The sequence below is a fragment of the Siniperca chuatsi genome, linkage group LG15, assembly GCF_020085105.1.
Source record: "Siniperca chuatsi isolate FFG_IHB_CAS linkage group LG15, ASM2008510v1, whole genome shotgun sequence".
Lineage (NCBI taxonomy): Eukaryota > Metazoa > Chordata > Actinopteri > Centrarchiformes > Sinipercidae > Siniperca > Siniperca chuatsi.
The window spans coordinates 13,137,900-13,152,453 of NC_058056.1; the positions used below are offsets into that span (position 1 = coordinate 13,137,900).

At 41.8% G+C, this 14,554-nt stretch overlaps 1 protein-coding gene across 2 annotated transcripts in view; it reads right to left on the bottom strand.

The window, feature by feature from the left end:
• LOC122861463 (latent-transforming growth factor beta-binding protein 2-like) overlaps positions 1–2,018 on the bottom strand; it is an 84,439-nt gene extending 82,421 nt beyond the window's left edge. Inside the window, exon 1 of one of the 2 annotated variants that reach the window (XM_044165907.1) lies at positions 1,102–2,018. In XM_044165907.1, coding sequence (XP_044021842.1) covers positions 1,102–1,559 — 458 coding nt within the window. In that variant the 5' untranslated portion in view covers positions 1,560–2,018. The remainder of the gene's footprint in view (positions 1–1,101) is intronic. The other variant, XM_044165906.1, reaches the window with a different exon arrangement.
• Between the last annotated feature and the right edge of the window lie 12,536 nt (positions 2,019–14,554).

Sequence of the window (14,554 nt, forward strand, 5' to 3'; positions counted from 1 at the left end):
TGGTTTAGGCTTCAGACAGGTGAGTACACATTATATGTATGGCTACAAATGGCGAACCAATTGGCTGAATCCTGAATCCTCCTATTGCTTGTAAAGCGTTCTCCATAAATTGGCCATATAAATAATCAATTTCTTAAAGGCAAGAGGCCCTGTTATGACACACAGAAGATATATTTCATTTATATTTAAGTGTCTGCAACCCAAGATGAGCCATTCAAATCCTCCTCTGATTATGATGTAAACACTCTCCCCTCCTGTGTGTATTATGCTTTGTCCCTACGGAACTGGAGGCACGAGGGTTCATTTAACAAAGAGAAAAGGGCTCTAATATAGAAACAACCCATCATCATGTTTGGAGTTTAACAGAGACAAAAAAAATAGGGATTTGCAGCATTGAGAGAAGGCCATCAGAGAAACAGGTGTTTCTGATCACTAAGCAAATTTGCAAATGTTCACCAACCAAGGCTCCGGTTGAGCCACTACAATACATGGCCACAGGCAACAGCACAAAACTGGGGCACACACATTGAAGTAGTCTGCAGCACTCTCCTACTATGATTTGAATATAATGTAATGTGTAGTAATGGGAGGAAATGGTGATAATGCAGTGTTGCATTAGTCTCAAAACAGTTCAAATGCAGTTCACCCATTCATATAGCCTACATTTGCTGTTCATTATAAGCTTCCACTATCAGCCCAGTAATCAGCACAGTGTTTAACCGCAGCTATTATTCCATGTCCTGCCATGACCCAGATGACAATATACATTTATTACAGTAATTCATATTTAGTTGGAGTGCAGCTCTTTCACCCAATAGGCTACTGGATGACAGTTTCATGCACTATAACCAAGCTGTATTGATATAGAGCAACACTTTGTAGCCATTTTCTGTTGGTTGTTATGTTACATCATCAGTTGGTTTGCCTTACAGGAAGAGAGCTTCTGCCGAAGTGGGCCAGCACCACTTTACAGTAAACCACATGGACTCGTGTAGAGTAAAATAGGTCACACAAATTCCTTCAAAAGTACTGCTCATACAGCTTGACAAAGCAAAGTAAAACATTAAAACAGACTGTAGAGTACTTGGCTGTCATTCTTACCCAACAAGTCTCCTGGTGCTGGGCTTGCTGCTCTGCCTGCGGTTCACTTTGGTTCTGTGCTGGTTGGCCGGGTGTCTGGCGCCCCGCAGCGCACCATCCCTCGGCGCAGAGAGGAGGTCTTCCCGGGAGCCGCCTGCAGCATGAAGCGGTCCTGCTGTGGATATGTGCCTGCCATCCCCTTGGGTTGATGTGCCCCTGGGCAGGCGGACCAAAGTCCTTGAGTGGCGGGTCCCAGGAGAAGTTTCACCGGATGGTCTGGGGGATGCACCGTCCTCTGGTCCTCTTGGCGAGTGACTTTGACTCCTCACCCGGGACTTCTCCTGATCCCAGACCGCCCTGCCTGCCCCTGCACCTTCTTTCCTCCCACCTGTTGTGTCCTTTTGACTGTCACCAATTCGCACCAGTGCAACAGCCAAAACCATTAAAACAGCAAATCCTGCACGGTCCATTTTGGGCATGCAAAGTTTTGAAACTACCGCGTAAAAGGCCAGATCGCGTTAGTTTTATCGAGACACTAAAATATGAGCGAAAAAAAAAAAACAAGAAATCCGCGATTAGGCTACACCAGTTCAGTAAGACTGCATCCTCTCCCAAGAATGAAAAAAGCCTGGATACCTCTTCATAATGCCCAGGTAAGACTTTGCGGAAAATGTCTTCAGGTTGTCAAATCAGCACCTAACTTCAGTCCAAAGTGAGAAACTGAGCTTTTCTCCTTCCAGCGCTGATTTTTTTTTATTTTTATTTTAAGCAAACATTAATCCATCTGCTTTAGATTATGTCAAACAAGAAAAGAGGCGCAAAGAGAGCAGCGCGCTGGCTCAAGGGCTGCTGAAGCTGTACTCCTACTCCAAGTGAGAGAGTTTGAATCGTGCTCCCATGAATATCACCACCTCCTTGGATCTGAAGTCACCGGGAATTTTTGTAGGGATTGCACGCGCTTTGCAAGAAGAAACTCCCCCTTGTCGGCTGCATTGTTGCTTCACTCACGGCACCGCTCGGTCCATGTGCCCACACGCACTTTCTCTGCCAAGTTACATCATGTTACTGTGTGTCTTTTTCTGTGATTTCTTTGAACAGGACGATTGGAATTATCATAAATGCAGCTGCGTTAACCGTTACCTTCAATTTAGATTTGAATTGACAGGCTACTACAATATCATAAAGATTTAGAAACCAGATGTTTTTCTTTAAGACTCGGCAGCACTGATTGCTGGGATATTTAAGTTATTGCAGTCTCTTTTATGATGATTTGAATTAATTGAGCGTAGGCTAATTATTTCATCTTATTACAGTACCACAGTGACGTGTGAAGCACTCGGATTTCAATTTACAGTGCTGCAGTTTTTAGATTGCAACATGTAAAGCGTGCATCCTGGCCATTTGTGGACGTACAGAAATGCTTTGATCTAGCAATAAGGTATGGGAATCGCACAGTTCAAACTCTGGAATCTTGGAAAACTGGTCAGGTTATGTAACAGATCCCATTCATCTCCCCCTCTCATCCATGCTGCATCATCACTTTCCCTCTGACTGTCTGGAAACAACACATTTCTCTTCTCCCATAAGATCTTAAACAACCCAAAGAGAGTTGGCTCCCTCCTCTCATTCAACCCACAAAGATGCACGCCTGTCTCTCTCATGAGTGGTCCCCGAGCACCATTACCACTCACAGGACTGCCATCCAAAACACACTGCAGCAGAGAGGAAGACCAGTAGTCTGCCCGTTTATTCTCCTTCAGACCATACAAACCTCTGAAAAGGGATTTGTTTTACTAAGAAAACTTTTTAAAAAAGGTTACTGAATGAACACTTTGAAGAGTGTCCTCTCTCCTTGTGAATCTCCAAGGAAACATCATGTCTGTGTGGAGCCTTGGGCTGAGCACCACAGCTGATTACAGCTCATCTTGCAACCCATGAGAAATCTAATTAGAGAAAGAGGCTGTATTTGTCTTATGAGTGTCCAACAGTCTCACTCCACCCCTGGCCTTGCCTGGCGAGTGCCGATGTCATAGATGATGGCCAGTTGACCCCAGCGTCCTTGAAGGTGCCCAGGCCATGCACAGACAAATCCATGAGGTGCTATCTGCTCAGTGACCTGTGTGAGTGAGCAGCTCAATTGTTGCTGCGTTATAGCCTCAATCTGTTTCTGTATCATGTTATAAGCCTCATGTTGTAGAGCAGTGGTTCCCAACCTTTTTTGACAGATGTACCCCTACAGGCCTGACAGATGCACTCAAGTATCCCTTTTTCAAATGTGTTTATTTGAATAGATTTTTTTGGATATTATTTAACACTATTAATTAGATAAAAGTGGATATTGTTGCAGTAATATTTTCACTCCATTTTGTCAATGTGGTCAAGTTTGCATACATTTACTTCTACTACTAGGAGTGTCAGAAACTGGACATTTCAATTATTTATCCATGACATTAACTATCTACACTCAGTTCTTAGGCAGCCTACACCTAGCTAAAACGTCTACATTCATGAAGGTTATAATGTTCAGTTTTTGTTGAAACTATACAGAGGTGTTGACTCAACTGTATGGTCATTTTGGAGTCTGCAGTTTGTTGTCCTGTTGAATTGTAGTGTTATACTGACAGGTGTTTCTATTATTTTGTCCACCCCATTAAATGAGGGTAGGCTAAATAACAGAAACACCTCTCTGTATAATGTAATACAGTCCAACAGCACCACAAACTGCAGCCTCCAAAATGAATTACCTCTCTAAAACAGTTTAAACAAAAACTGAACATTATAACCTTCATGATGGGAGGTCTTTTGTGTTAGACTGCATTAGTTTTAGCTAGGTTTACTTAATAATCTGGCAACTGAGTGTATTTCAACCACTTATCGATTACCTTTAGGTAGGCTATTTAACCATTTATTCATTACTTTTGGGTAACTACTTCACTGCTTAACCATTACCTTTAGCTATTTCAAGTGTTATCCATTACTTTTAGCTAAGTATTTCAACTATTCATAATTAGGCTATCTATTTTTACCATTTATCCATTACTAACTACTTCACTGCTTATCCACTTTTGCTATTTTAAGTGTTTATCCATTACAACTATTTATTCATTATTTTAGCTAACTAGTTCAACTGTTAATCTATAATTAAGCTAGGCTATCTATTTTTACCATTTATCCATTACTTTTAGCTAACTACTTAACTGTTTAAATCCATTACATTTAGCTATTTCAACTATTTATCCATTTGTTTTAGCTAACAATTTCAACTGTTAATCCATTAAACTGTCTATCTTTTTACCATTTATCCATTACTTTTAGCTTATAACTTTGACTGTTTAATACTTTTAGCTAACTATTTTAACTGTTTCTCATTACTTTTACTAACTGTTTAGACCTCTATCTTCTCACTTACTAATTAGTTTTCACACACTCAATCGCAGCACATAGTGTTCAGGTGTTACATCTGATATAATATGTGGATATATTTTTAAATCAATTAGTTGAGCAACTCAGCAATCTTTCACGTACTCCCTGGCAACTGCAGAAGTATCCTCTGGGGCACAAGTACCCCTGGTTGGGAGTCACTGAAGATCTGTGGAGCAGCTATACATGTTATAAAAGTGGGCCTTAATGTGGCCCAATTTGATACAATTTGCAGCATCTGGAGGAACTCTAGAATAAATACCAGGAGGATGTCTCTGGCTATGACCAAAGCTTCTACACAAAGAGTCCTTTGAAAACTCTGGCATGACAACCAAGCCACTCCTATCATCTTTCAAATGCAGAGCAGAAATATAACTGCATTACACTGCACAGTTTCTTATAAAGCACAGGTCATAGCAACAATAACAATATCCAACTCTTGTAATTGCACTGATGCAAACAACTTGTATGTGTGTGCGGGTTTGACGAAGAAAGCTCATGGTGGATTTGATTTGTCTCCAGACTACTATGTGCTTTTAATTGCTCCATTTCCTAGATGGTTTTTCAGTGTATAACTGAAATGTTTTGAAGCTACTGAACACACATTTGATGCCTTCTGATGAATTATATCAATGGGAACAAACTTCACATGTATACCTGTCAGCATGAACATCCCAAGAGAGACACATTTGCATCCATTCAGCTGAAAGTGACTGCCTTGTCACTGTTGAGTGAGTGGAGGGTCAGAGTTCAAGTGTACCCATTAGAAAGCCAAACAGTATCATTACAACCAGAATGTAGGGCTCTCATTATAAGCAAGTATCAACAGTGTATTCTTAGCCTCGCCTCCAGAATTTTAAGTGATCCATGTGAATCAGTCTCTGTGATGACTTTCAATGGAGAGCACCAACAAGGAGCGTCAATCTCTTCGTTAGCTACCTTTGCCATTTGTATCAAAGCCCTCAGCTCTCCTTCCTCTTTGCCCAGGAGCTAACATAATACTGACATTGTTCAGTCTGGGCAGCAGTGAGGACCTGGGGGAAAACGTGGAAAGGGGAGGTTCGTGAAATTATGTGCTTTATTAATGTAGTTTTTTTTCATTGAACATGACAGCTTTTCCTTGGAAGTAATATTACAGAAGACCTCCATCGTGCTTCGTAACAGATTGAGCAGTGTACATAAAACAGGCATTCACGCAACAAGAGGAAACAGTTGAAGATAGAGCAGGATAAATGTAATGTGCTTAGGCCAAGGACTACAAGGTCTTTCCCAGCTTGTATGAATGAGGTGCTCTCAGCTGTGTAATAGAAGTAGGTCACATAGGCGTTATTTAAGCCAGGCACTTCCACTTCGTCTTTCATGATATTCATGCTTGTTTTCTTTTTTATATGGGTGTTGCAAGTGCTGGCTTGAAAAAAACAGAGATTTGTATGTGTGTGCTTCAAAGCCATACTGCACATACAAGCCTTGCACAGCATTGTTATACATTACTGGGGACAAAGGTAAAAACAATCAACTTCATCTATGCTTTCAAATGGTGGAGCGATCCAGAAACTTGTTAGACAGACTTTAGCACCATTGGCGTATGTTTCTAATGCATGTCATAGCACTGGCAATACATCCACCCTGCATTACTTCACAGCTGAATGATCTGCTCATTCATTTAAGGGTGTGTGTTGTTAAGTTAACAAAGGCTTAAAGCTGCCTGGTATGTCAGTGCTAAAAGAAATCTGCAAGAAAACTGTAACAAAGATTAGATTAAGTACTTCCCTTTTACAAATGACCCTTTTACACCCTCTGAAAAGCTCCACCAGAGGACAAGCTGTTTTGGCTTTGATACAGAAATCATTATACATCATATGTTACAGCACAGTCTGTGATATAGATGGACTCCTTGCAGTAAAATAATCAACCAGGTGCCAACTGCATCAAATGAAGTTGAATAGCTCTGCTCCCTGAATATTTGAGTGGACCTGAGATAGGAATTTTGCAAAAGATAGACAGACAGGCAGATGCTGCACTCCTGCTTCCATCTACAGGCTAAATATGCAAAAAGTTCTCTTGTTGGTTATGTTGTATCAGGGTCGGTTAGCTGACAGAACCATCTCTGCTATTTGAAACGTAATTCAGGAAGCTGCATTACATTATAACCAAGAAATCTGATCACGACTGTCCATTTCTCTCCCCCATTTAAGTGAAAGTGAAATTTGTTGGATCAAGGCACTTGGTTCAGAAAGAAACACAGAAAGAGGAAGATTCCTGTGGATTTATTACAATTTATAGTTCTAGCTTTAACACATTAAAAATGTTTTATTGATGGCAGCCTTGGTGGGCTGTTGAAATACGCACCGGCTAATGTTTTCAACTCTGGTCAGTTAGAAAATCTACTGCTCAATTCTGTAAATGTTTTCTAAATCCTCCACTTTAACCTTGAATTTTGTGGTGTAGTCCCTCTGTCTCTTGAAGTTTGATTTAAAAGTGTCTCCTATGAACAATACACAGAATGATGTCACGCTACTGCATGATAAATGCCACTGGAGCAGATTCAAAGGGTGGATCATGCTGGCAGCCAATTAGGTCAAATAAGAACTTGCCATAACTTTCCAGAAAACATACATTTTCCAAAGATGTGGGGCCTTCTGGTCATTAGCTAGATGTAGCCTAAAAGATTCAAAATCACATGAAATCAATCACAGCATAAATCAATACTGGCAGTAATGTCTAAATAAGTGTGGGATGGAGACAGTGCCCTCTGTGACATGCATTCTTGTAAATTCAGAGTATTTAGTCGGCATGTTTTCTTTGGCTGTTAGAAGAATTGACAAAAGAAAAAGCAGAGGGAGGAGTTAATGTGAGTGATAGATTATCCTGGCTTTTCACTCTGAGCTTTCTACCTCCTTCTCCCCATTTTTCTCTCCCCTCCCTTTCAATTTTCCTGGCCCCTCACTCTCGATTTAGCGTGCCTCTCTAGCTGTTGGCCTGCGCCCCATAGGCTCTCCTCCTTCTGGTCCCCCTGGCTGTGACCTGGCCACTAGGCCCACTGGACCGGCTCAGCTGTTATTTGTTCTGGAGGGGTGATAGATGGCCACGCGCCTCAAAGCTTCAGTGCCCGTTCACGTTGTTTCACGGTGTCTCCACCAACCGACCATGGAAAATCAAGGTCAAGCATTTTCCACATTAGCAGCTTTACCAGGAGGATAGAAGTGGATATCTGCTCCAATTACCCTACACCCCCCTCCCACCACAGGAGAAAAAACTGCTCCACCACACACTTATCTCCCAGAAGTACTTACTGATGGCTCTATTCAACACAGTTTCATAACAGACAACATGAATGATGCAGAGGCAATATTAGATGGGATATTTTAGAAATTGGGGCAAAGGTGAGACAGGCACCTCTGAGTTCATGCCAGCTGTCTGGCACCAAACTGCCAATGACTTTCCGGTAGTTAACCATCTAAATCCGGTGTGTGCAACTGGTGCAATAAAGAGCAAAGGGATTTACTGAAGCCTCTCTGGTCATATCGTAAAACAAATTCCCAGTTTTTCACCAAGTCGACAGGCTACATTGGATCTGTTTCTTTTTTATATCTAACTTTAAAGACTGCTATCCATATCTTATAAAAGTGGTTTTATTTCTGAACCAGGACCTGTAAAAATGCTGTTCACACTTACAGAAAGCATTATATTCTACTCACTTAACTCCTTAATTGCCTCCAGAGGGTCACTCCTTTTTCTATACAACCAAGTAGCTATCAACAAAACATCTATAATGTTGATCATGTAGAAAGTAAAATTACATCTATTTCAAATGCCCCAAACATTTGCCTCTTAGTGTATTTGCAACACTGTCTGCTATAATTCACTCCTGGAAGTTTTGAATCTTCTTGCTTGTCTACTAGACCCACAAAATTATATAAGGGTTTGTAGTACAAACAGTTGTGGCACAGAAACTGTGATTGTCTGACACTGAAAAACAGTTTTTTTATTTTACCCCAAAGCCGCCCACTCAACAGTCTGACCGCACGCAGGATAAAGGAAAGATTTACCAAATTGTCAGTTGTTTTGATATTAGACTGCAGTCTGTAGAGTAATACAGGTTAAGATCTGTTTACCTTTACTGCTGGGAATGGATGATGCATAAACCACATTTGCTGGTTGACTCACTGATGACACGACAGCACATCAATTTGGTATGGTGCCGTAGTTTGGGCCGAAAACAAATTGCTAGCTTTTTTTTCAAGAAGTGTTCTCCTTCCCATATGTAGAGTTCAGTTTCATGTAATGTTCATGTTTGATGTCTGCTGGTCCCGCTGGATGGGCCTCATGCTTGGTTAGCTGTGAGCAGAGAATCATGTGCTCTCTTCAGCAACAGTTAGGTGAATGAAAAATCTTCTTCACTGCCCCCAATTAACAGTGAAGGTCGAGCGCCAGAAAGTTATGATGCGATTTAACCCCCCGCATGAGGTCAATTTGACCTGAATAGCTTCCTATTAAGCATGATAAATTTGTTATTTTTCAATCCATTAAACCTTTTCCCCATAGTCCATTTAGTCAGAACAAACCATTGGCCTGCCGTAACCTACGTCCCGTTTACCGCAAGCACGCTTCAAGGAAAAAGGGGATGACACAACAATTAGCAGAAATGACTTCAAAGTGTTTTCTGCCACAGGCTTTCACTAATCATCAGTCACCAGTGTTGGGTGGGGATCCCTCCAGTGCGAGGGTCAACAGGGTAACATCAACAGCAGCATATAACAAAGACTAAACTTCAGTCCAGCCGGTACAACGGCAATCAATGAAACCTTGTTATTACCATGGGATCCATGGGACAGGACTGAGAGGAAGAATGGGTGTGTGAGGCTCAGGGAGGAAGCCTCTCTGACTGTGGTGACCTGTCTGCAAGAGCCCCCCGGGCGGACAGACACCAAGGCCTCCAACAGATGTTTGGGAAAACTGCCCCATTCATCATGGCACTTTTGTGGAATCTCTTTGATCTGCTTTTTTATTTAGTGTTGAACTCATCTTAGCCAGCACCACAGACGTTCAATGAAATAGATAGATTCTAGATAGACAGATAGATAGACAGACAGACAGACACATAGGTAGATACATTAGTCACTGTTCAGAATGGGATTTCCATGTCTGTTAAGCAGGCTTTAGTTCCTGGATGTCTCCCATCACTGCCCAGCTCGTAAATCACGCCCCTGAGGGAGCTGTTGGGCTGGACGTGTTATTGTGCAACTTGTCTACAAGCCCACACCACACTCAACTTTGTTCAATGTTCACATACACACACACACACACACACACACACACACACACACAAACATAAATTGGCATGTTCACAATGGAGTGTGAAGTCATGGCATGGTTGCAGGGTCTCAGTCAGCCCATGTGGAACTGCCTTTTCCTCCCACTCTCCCATGCAGCGGGGTTTAAATCACCCAAGGCAACGATGACAAAATGACAACGACAAAACTATAAACAAAAAACAGCCACAGAGTGAATAAAACTGCTCTCTCTATCAGCTCGCAAAATTAATTTCCGCCAAAATAAAGCACGGAGGAAGAACCGCAGAATGTATTCTGTGGACTGTCTTTTGTTAACATTCCAGTTCACTGTAATGTAAAAGTGTTTATATGACTCTACCCCAGCCTGCCGGTACAGCTGAGTTTTATACTTGAGCGCTCCGTAGGGAGCAGGAAGAGAGGCCCCGTGTGTCCAGAGCCCCGTCTCCTGAGCAGCACTAAGCACTCAGCAGGCTTCAAGGGCGAATGTTCATTAGGGAGCCAAGTTTTAATAAGCCCGCAGACAGACATGCTGCTAAACAGCCTCAAGTGCCAGAAGAGGTGAGCTTACTTATCCTGCTGATCCTCGTGACTTCACATGGCATCATGAGCAACGCATCTACATACATGACCCAACGGTCACTACTGCACATCACCTACCATCAGATCTGGGAGTAAAGTATGTGAAATGCATTAGATACTTAGTTTGTGGAATTGTGGTTGGATAGATGCAATTGAATTGAGATGACAGGTCAAGCAATGTATATTATATTTCAATCTTTATTTATCTAGTGAAAGTTGACTGAATGTGCAGTATACACTCCACACTCACACAGCTGTGTACGTTCACACCAGCTCAGCGCAACAGCAGTCTTGGTTAGGGCTAAATGCCTTGTCCAAGGGCATCTAAGAGGTGTTCATCATTCACTTGCTCAAAATTATTTTCCCAGCAGGTCATGGAATGCAAACCAGCAACTAGATGATAATCTGTGCCATCAGGCTCTTATTTTCTCATCAGCGGTGGAAGAAGTATTCAGATCTGTTACTTAAGTAAAAGTAGCAATATAATAATTTAAAAGTAAGCTAAGCTAACTTAAGCTAAATGTTAAGATGCAAGACACCAGTAATATATAATGTAATGAAACATGACAACACAAGAGCATATCAAGGTTGTACTTATTCACTCTGTCATTATGGAGTGAACTGAGTATGATAACTGATCCAGTAGTGTTTCTGTACTCTCCATGCAGAAAGAGTAGGCCTACCCAGCTTCCTTTCTTCATGGATAGTCTTGGCACAGTCCAGACCAGTGTTTATCTAAGAGGTAAATTACTAAATGAATAAAAACAGTATGACAGCTCAGTAGAAAAATACATGATGACGGACATGACAATTATCAAGAGCTGTTAACAAAACGATAACGCCATCAAACTGTCCTTCAACTGTTTCTACTTAACTGTGCTGGCCCCGAGATAAGATAACCTAGAGGAATCAATCACAGGGCTTGTATATTAAGACTTGCATGACAGACCTTGATATAAGTCCATTCTGCGTGGGATGTTTAGATAGATTTCAGAGCAAACTTTGGCTTAAAATCTTGCACATTTTGTTCTGTACCAGGTTTTTTGTTTGGAAATTGTCTAAGTCTGCAAGGGATTTCATAATGGGCAAATGGAGAATGGAATGGACGGGTGTAGTTGATATTCATAAACAACCCAGTCTCTGTTTGTTGTTTGTAGATTGATCCAGAATATTTTAAGCCTCCCTCTGAAAATAAACAGATTCTGTGGTGTTCTTACAAAACAACAAAGACAGATGCAGTCAGTGATATTATCCACAAAAGGCCTGGCTAATATTAGAGGCTGTGATGGTCGAATTCCTGTTAGTCCTACTACTGTTTCCCACCACCTTATTGTTTTCCTCTCACCAGTTGATGGTGTGTGTGATGAGAAGTTTGGTAATCATTGGCTGTGATTGCTTGCAGAGGGCCCGACCATCTGTCCACCATTTAGCATAAAGAATGATTCCATGTTTGCAGCGAGGAGTCGGATCTACTTATTAGATCACTGCGTCATCCCTTATGATGATGGATAGTGTCGTGTAGGGTCACTCTTTTATTGGTGAATTGATCAAAAAATTTACTCAGTGTGTGTCTGAGGCCAAGCCACATCTGGAGGCAACCTGGGGGCTGTTAATCACAAACCTAAACAGAAAATAGCTCAATCTCCTTGTTGCAAACACCCAGGAACTCCTTTAGTTGCGTAACAGCCTTTATTATGTCATTTTCATACTTAGCAAAAGACAGAAAATTGAAGGTTTTTATATTTATGTGGTAATAAATACACGGTGTCTGTGAATTTCGACAACACTTAAGTGTTACATACTGTATTTACTTGAAAGTTTATTTCCATGCAAAACCTCCTTGGATAAGTCTTTCTGGGCAAATTCTTTGTTGATGTAATGTTTACTTTGCCACAAAAATCTTGCTGTTGCATTCTCTAATGACTGCAACAAGATCACAGATTAACTCAGTGGATGGAAAATATCTCAACCGCAGTCCATGGGCAATGTTTGATATCTGACTAAATCTGTATGTCCTTGTAGAGCAGTTGGCCTGTTATGCACAGGCTTTGAAATGATGACGGCGGTCTGGAATGGACGCTTTCAAAAGTTGGGGGATTCCATCAGGTCCGTGAAATATGTTGGCTAATTGGAAGGGGTAATGCTGGGAAAGAAACAAAGAGCGGGGGAATGGGGGGGATGCAACATCTTAACAGCCAGTCTGATTGATTATGATTATGTAATGGCAGAAGATACAATGAATATGGAGTGTTTTTGTGTGTGTTCACAGGGTTTCACAGCCTGGACAGTGTCACTGGTGGGCCTTCTTCCCTGTACCTCAGGTTTAGTCCAAATGAAGCAAACAAATCAGAGGCACGTCATGCATGTCTCTCCTCTATCTATCAGCCCAGTACAGGAATATGTATTTGCTTTGACTGACCTCATGCAGGCATTTCACGGCAACAATCCCTTTCCCTTTTTGGATTTCAATCAGTCTGTTGCATTCTGTTCTGTTCATTTTACTTTGATGTGTCTGTTGAAAACTGTAAAGCAGAAATGCATTCTTTGTTTTGTCAGCGCCACATGACTCTTATCTGTGAGTAATTGCTTACAAAGACCCCAAGTAACTTCTCTTGCCTATAGCATAAAACAAATTACTCAAAGAGAATGAGTCATGTGTTCAGAAAATTAGAAGAAGCAAAAGGTCTTTAAACTCAAACATGCTTTAAAGGTATAGTTAAAAATACAGATTTATTTTACATGTTTCTCGCTGATATTCTTGGTGTAGCACTGTGGTGACCCTTGATGGGGGTTCCTCTACAGAGCCTTGTTTGAACCAGTCACCATAAAAAGAAAAATATACAGGCAGATCCTCGCATAGCTCACACCCAGAGCAAAACAAACACTCTCTGCCATGTCCGTGGCCTCTCTCATGTCCTCACTTGTTTCTGGCCTTTAATGTCCCCCAAGAGTGTCCTGGATGGTATCCTCATCATCCCTTTGGGTGGCTGACACTCTTAAACAGAAAGGGACTCCTGCCATGACCCACAATGCTAACACAGAAAGCAGAGAGGAGCCTGGATGAGTTACATCATATCCTCTTCAGGCTGTCTTGCACCTGGAACCTGATAACTTTATGAGAAGGGGGACCTGCAGAAGAAAAATATCATGTTGTGTAGCTTATTCCTCATACACTGAATCCAACTTTTCCATGCAGCAATGACTGTCCAGAGGAGTCATGTGAATCTGCTATTCATGAGAACATAGCTGAAATGAAATCAGGCTGAAAACATGCAGTCTTTTTTTCAAAGGGTTTAGGCGGCAGCCTGCCATTATCTAAACTGAGAGCTGGGCACGTTTGGGAAGCAGCAGCTGATAGGATGCAGTCAATCTTTCTGTCAGTCCGAACAGAGCCTCACCCTGTTCCCCTCTCTCACCAGGGTGGTCCCTACTGTGCCGACCATCTCTTGGCAGAGATCACTGCAGCAGACAGGAAGACGCTTCTCCTCAATCAGCAGTTTCCAGCAGGTGTGCTGTACCTCTCTTTTCTTTCCACCCATCTCTAACTCACTGGCTCCTGGTAGTTCCCCTTAAGTAAATTTAACAGTATGTAGTGTGGCGTGCAGTGCCAGCCTAGACTTTCACACACCAGCATCTCTGAGCCAAGATAAACGTGCGCAAGTGCAAAAACCTAGTAACATCCCGTCTTTGATGCTGCTGTCAAACTGTTTTTCTCTCAACAGATTGGACTTTACAGCACAGAGGTGAAAGTGAAATGTGGCTCTGCATTGTAAACTGTAAGCTGGCCTTTGCTGATCTGTACACAAAGAGAGATGGCACATGTGCAGGCCAGATGTGGCTACTATTGTTGTGGTTGCACGGTTGTGGTCAGTGAAACCCATTTAAAACCTCATCCTCTAACTGGAGAAAGTATGACTGAATGAATTCCCCTCTGAGTTGACAAACTCTGTGATGACTTTTAGCTCAAAAGATGACTAAAAGCTGTAGAACTTCCATGTTGCTGTGATGTGGCCCAAACCACAGAGCATCACGGTGGTTCATTCACAAATATTGAGCCTTAGGTATTGTGGTGTGGTGCTGTGGGACAATCCAGGTCCAGCTATTTTATTAGGTTCAGGCACAACAGGAAAGTAACTTAGAAACATCTGGCTTGTTAAGAAACTCTTTCAAATTTAAATCTA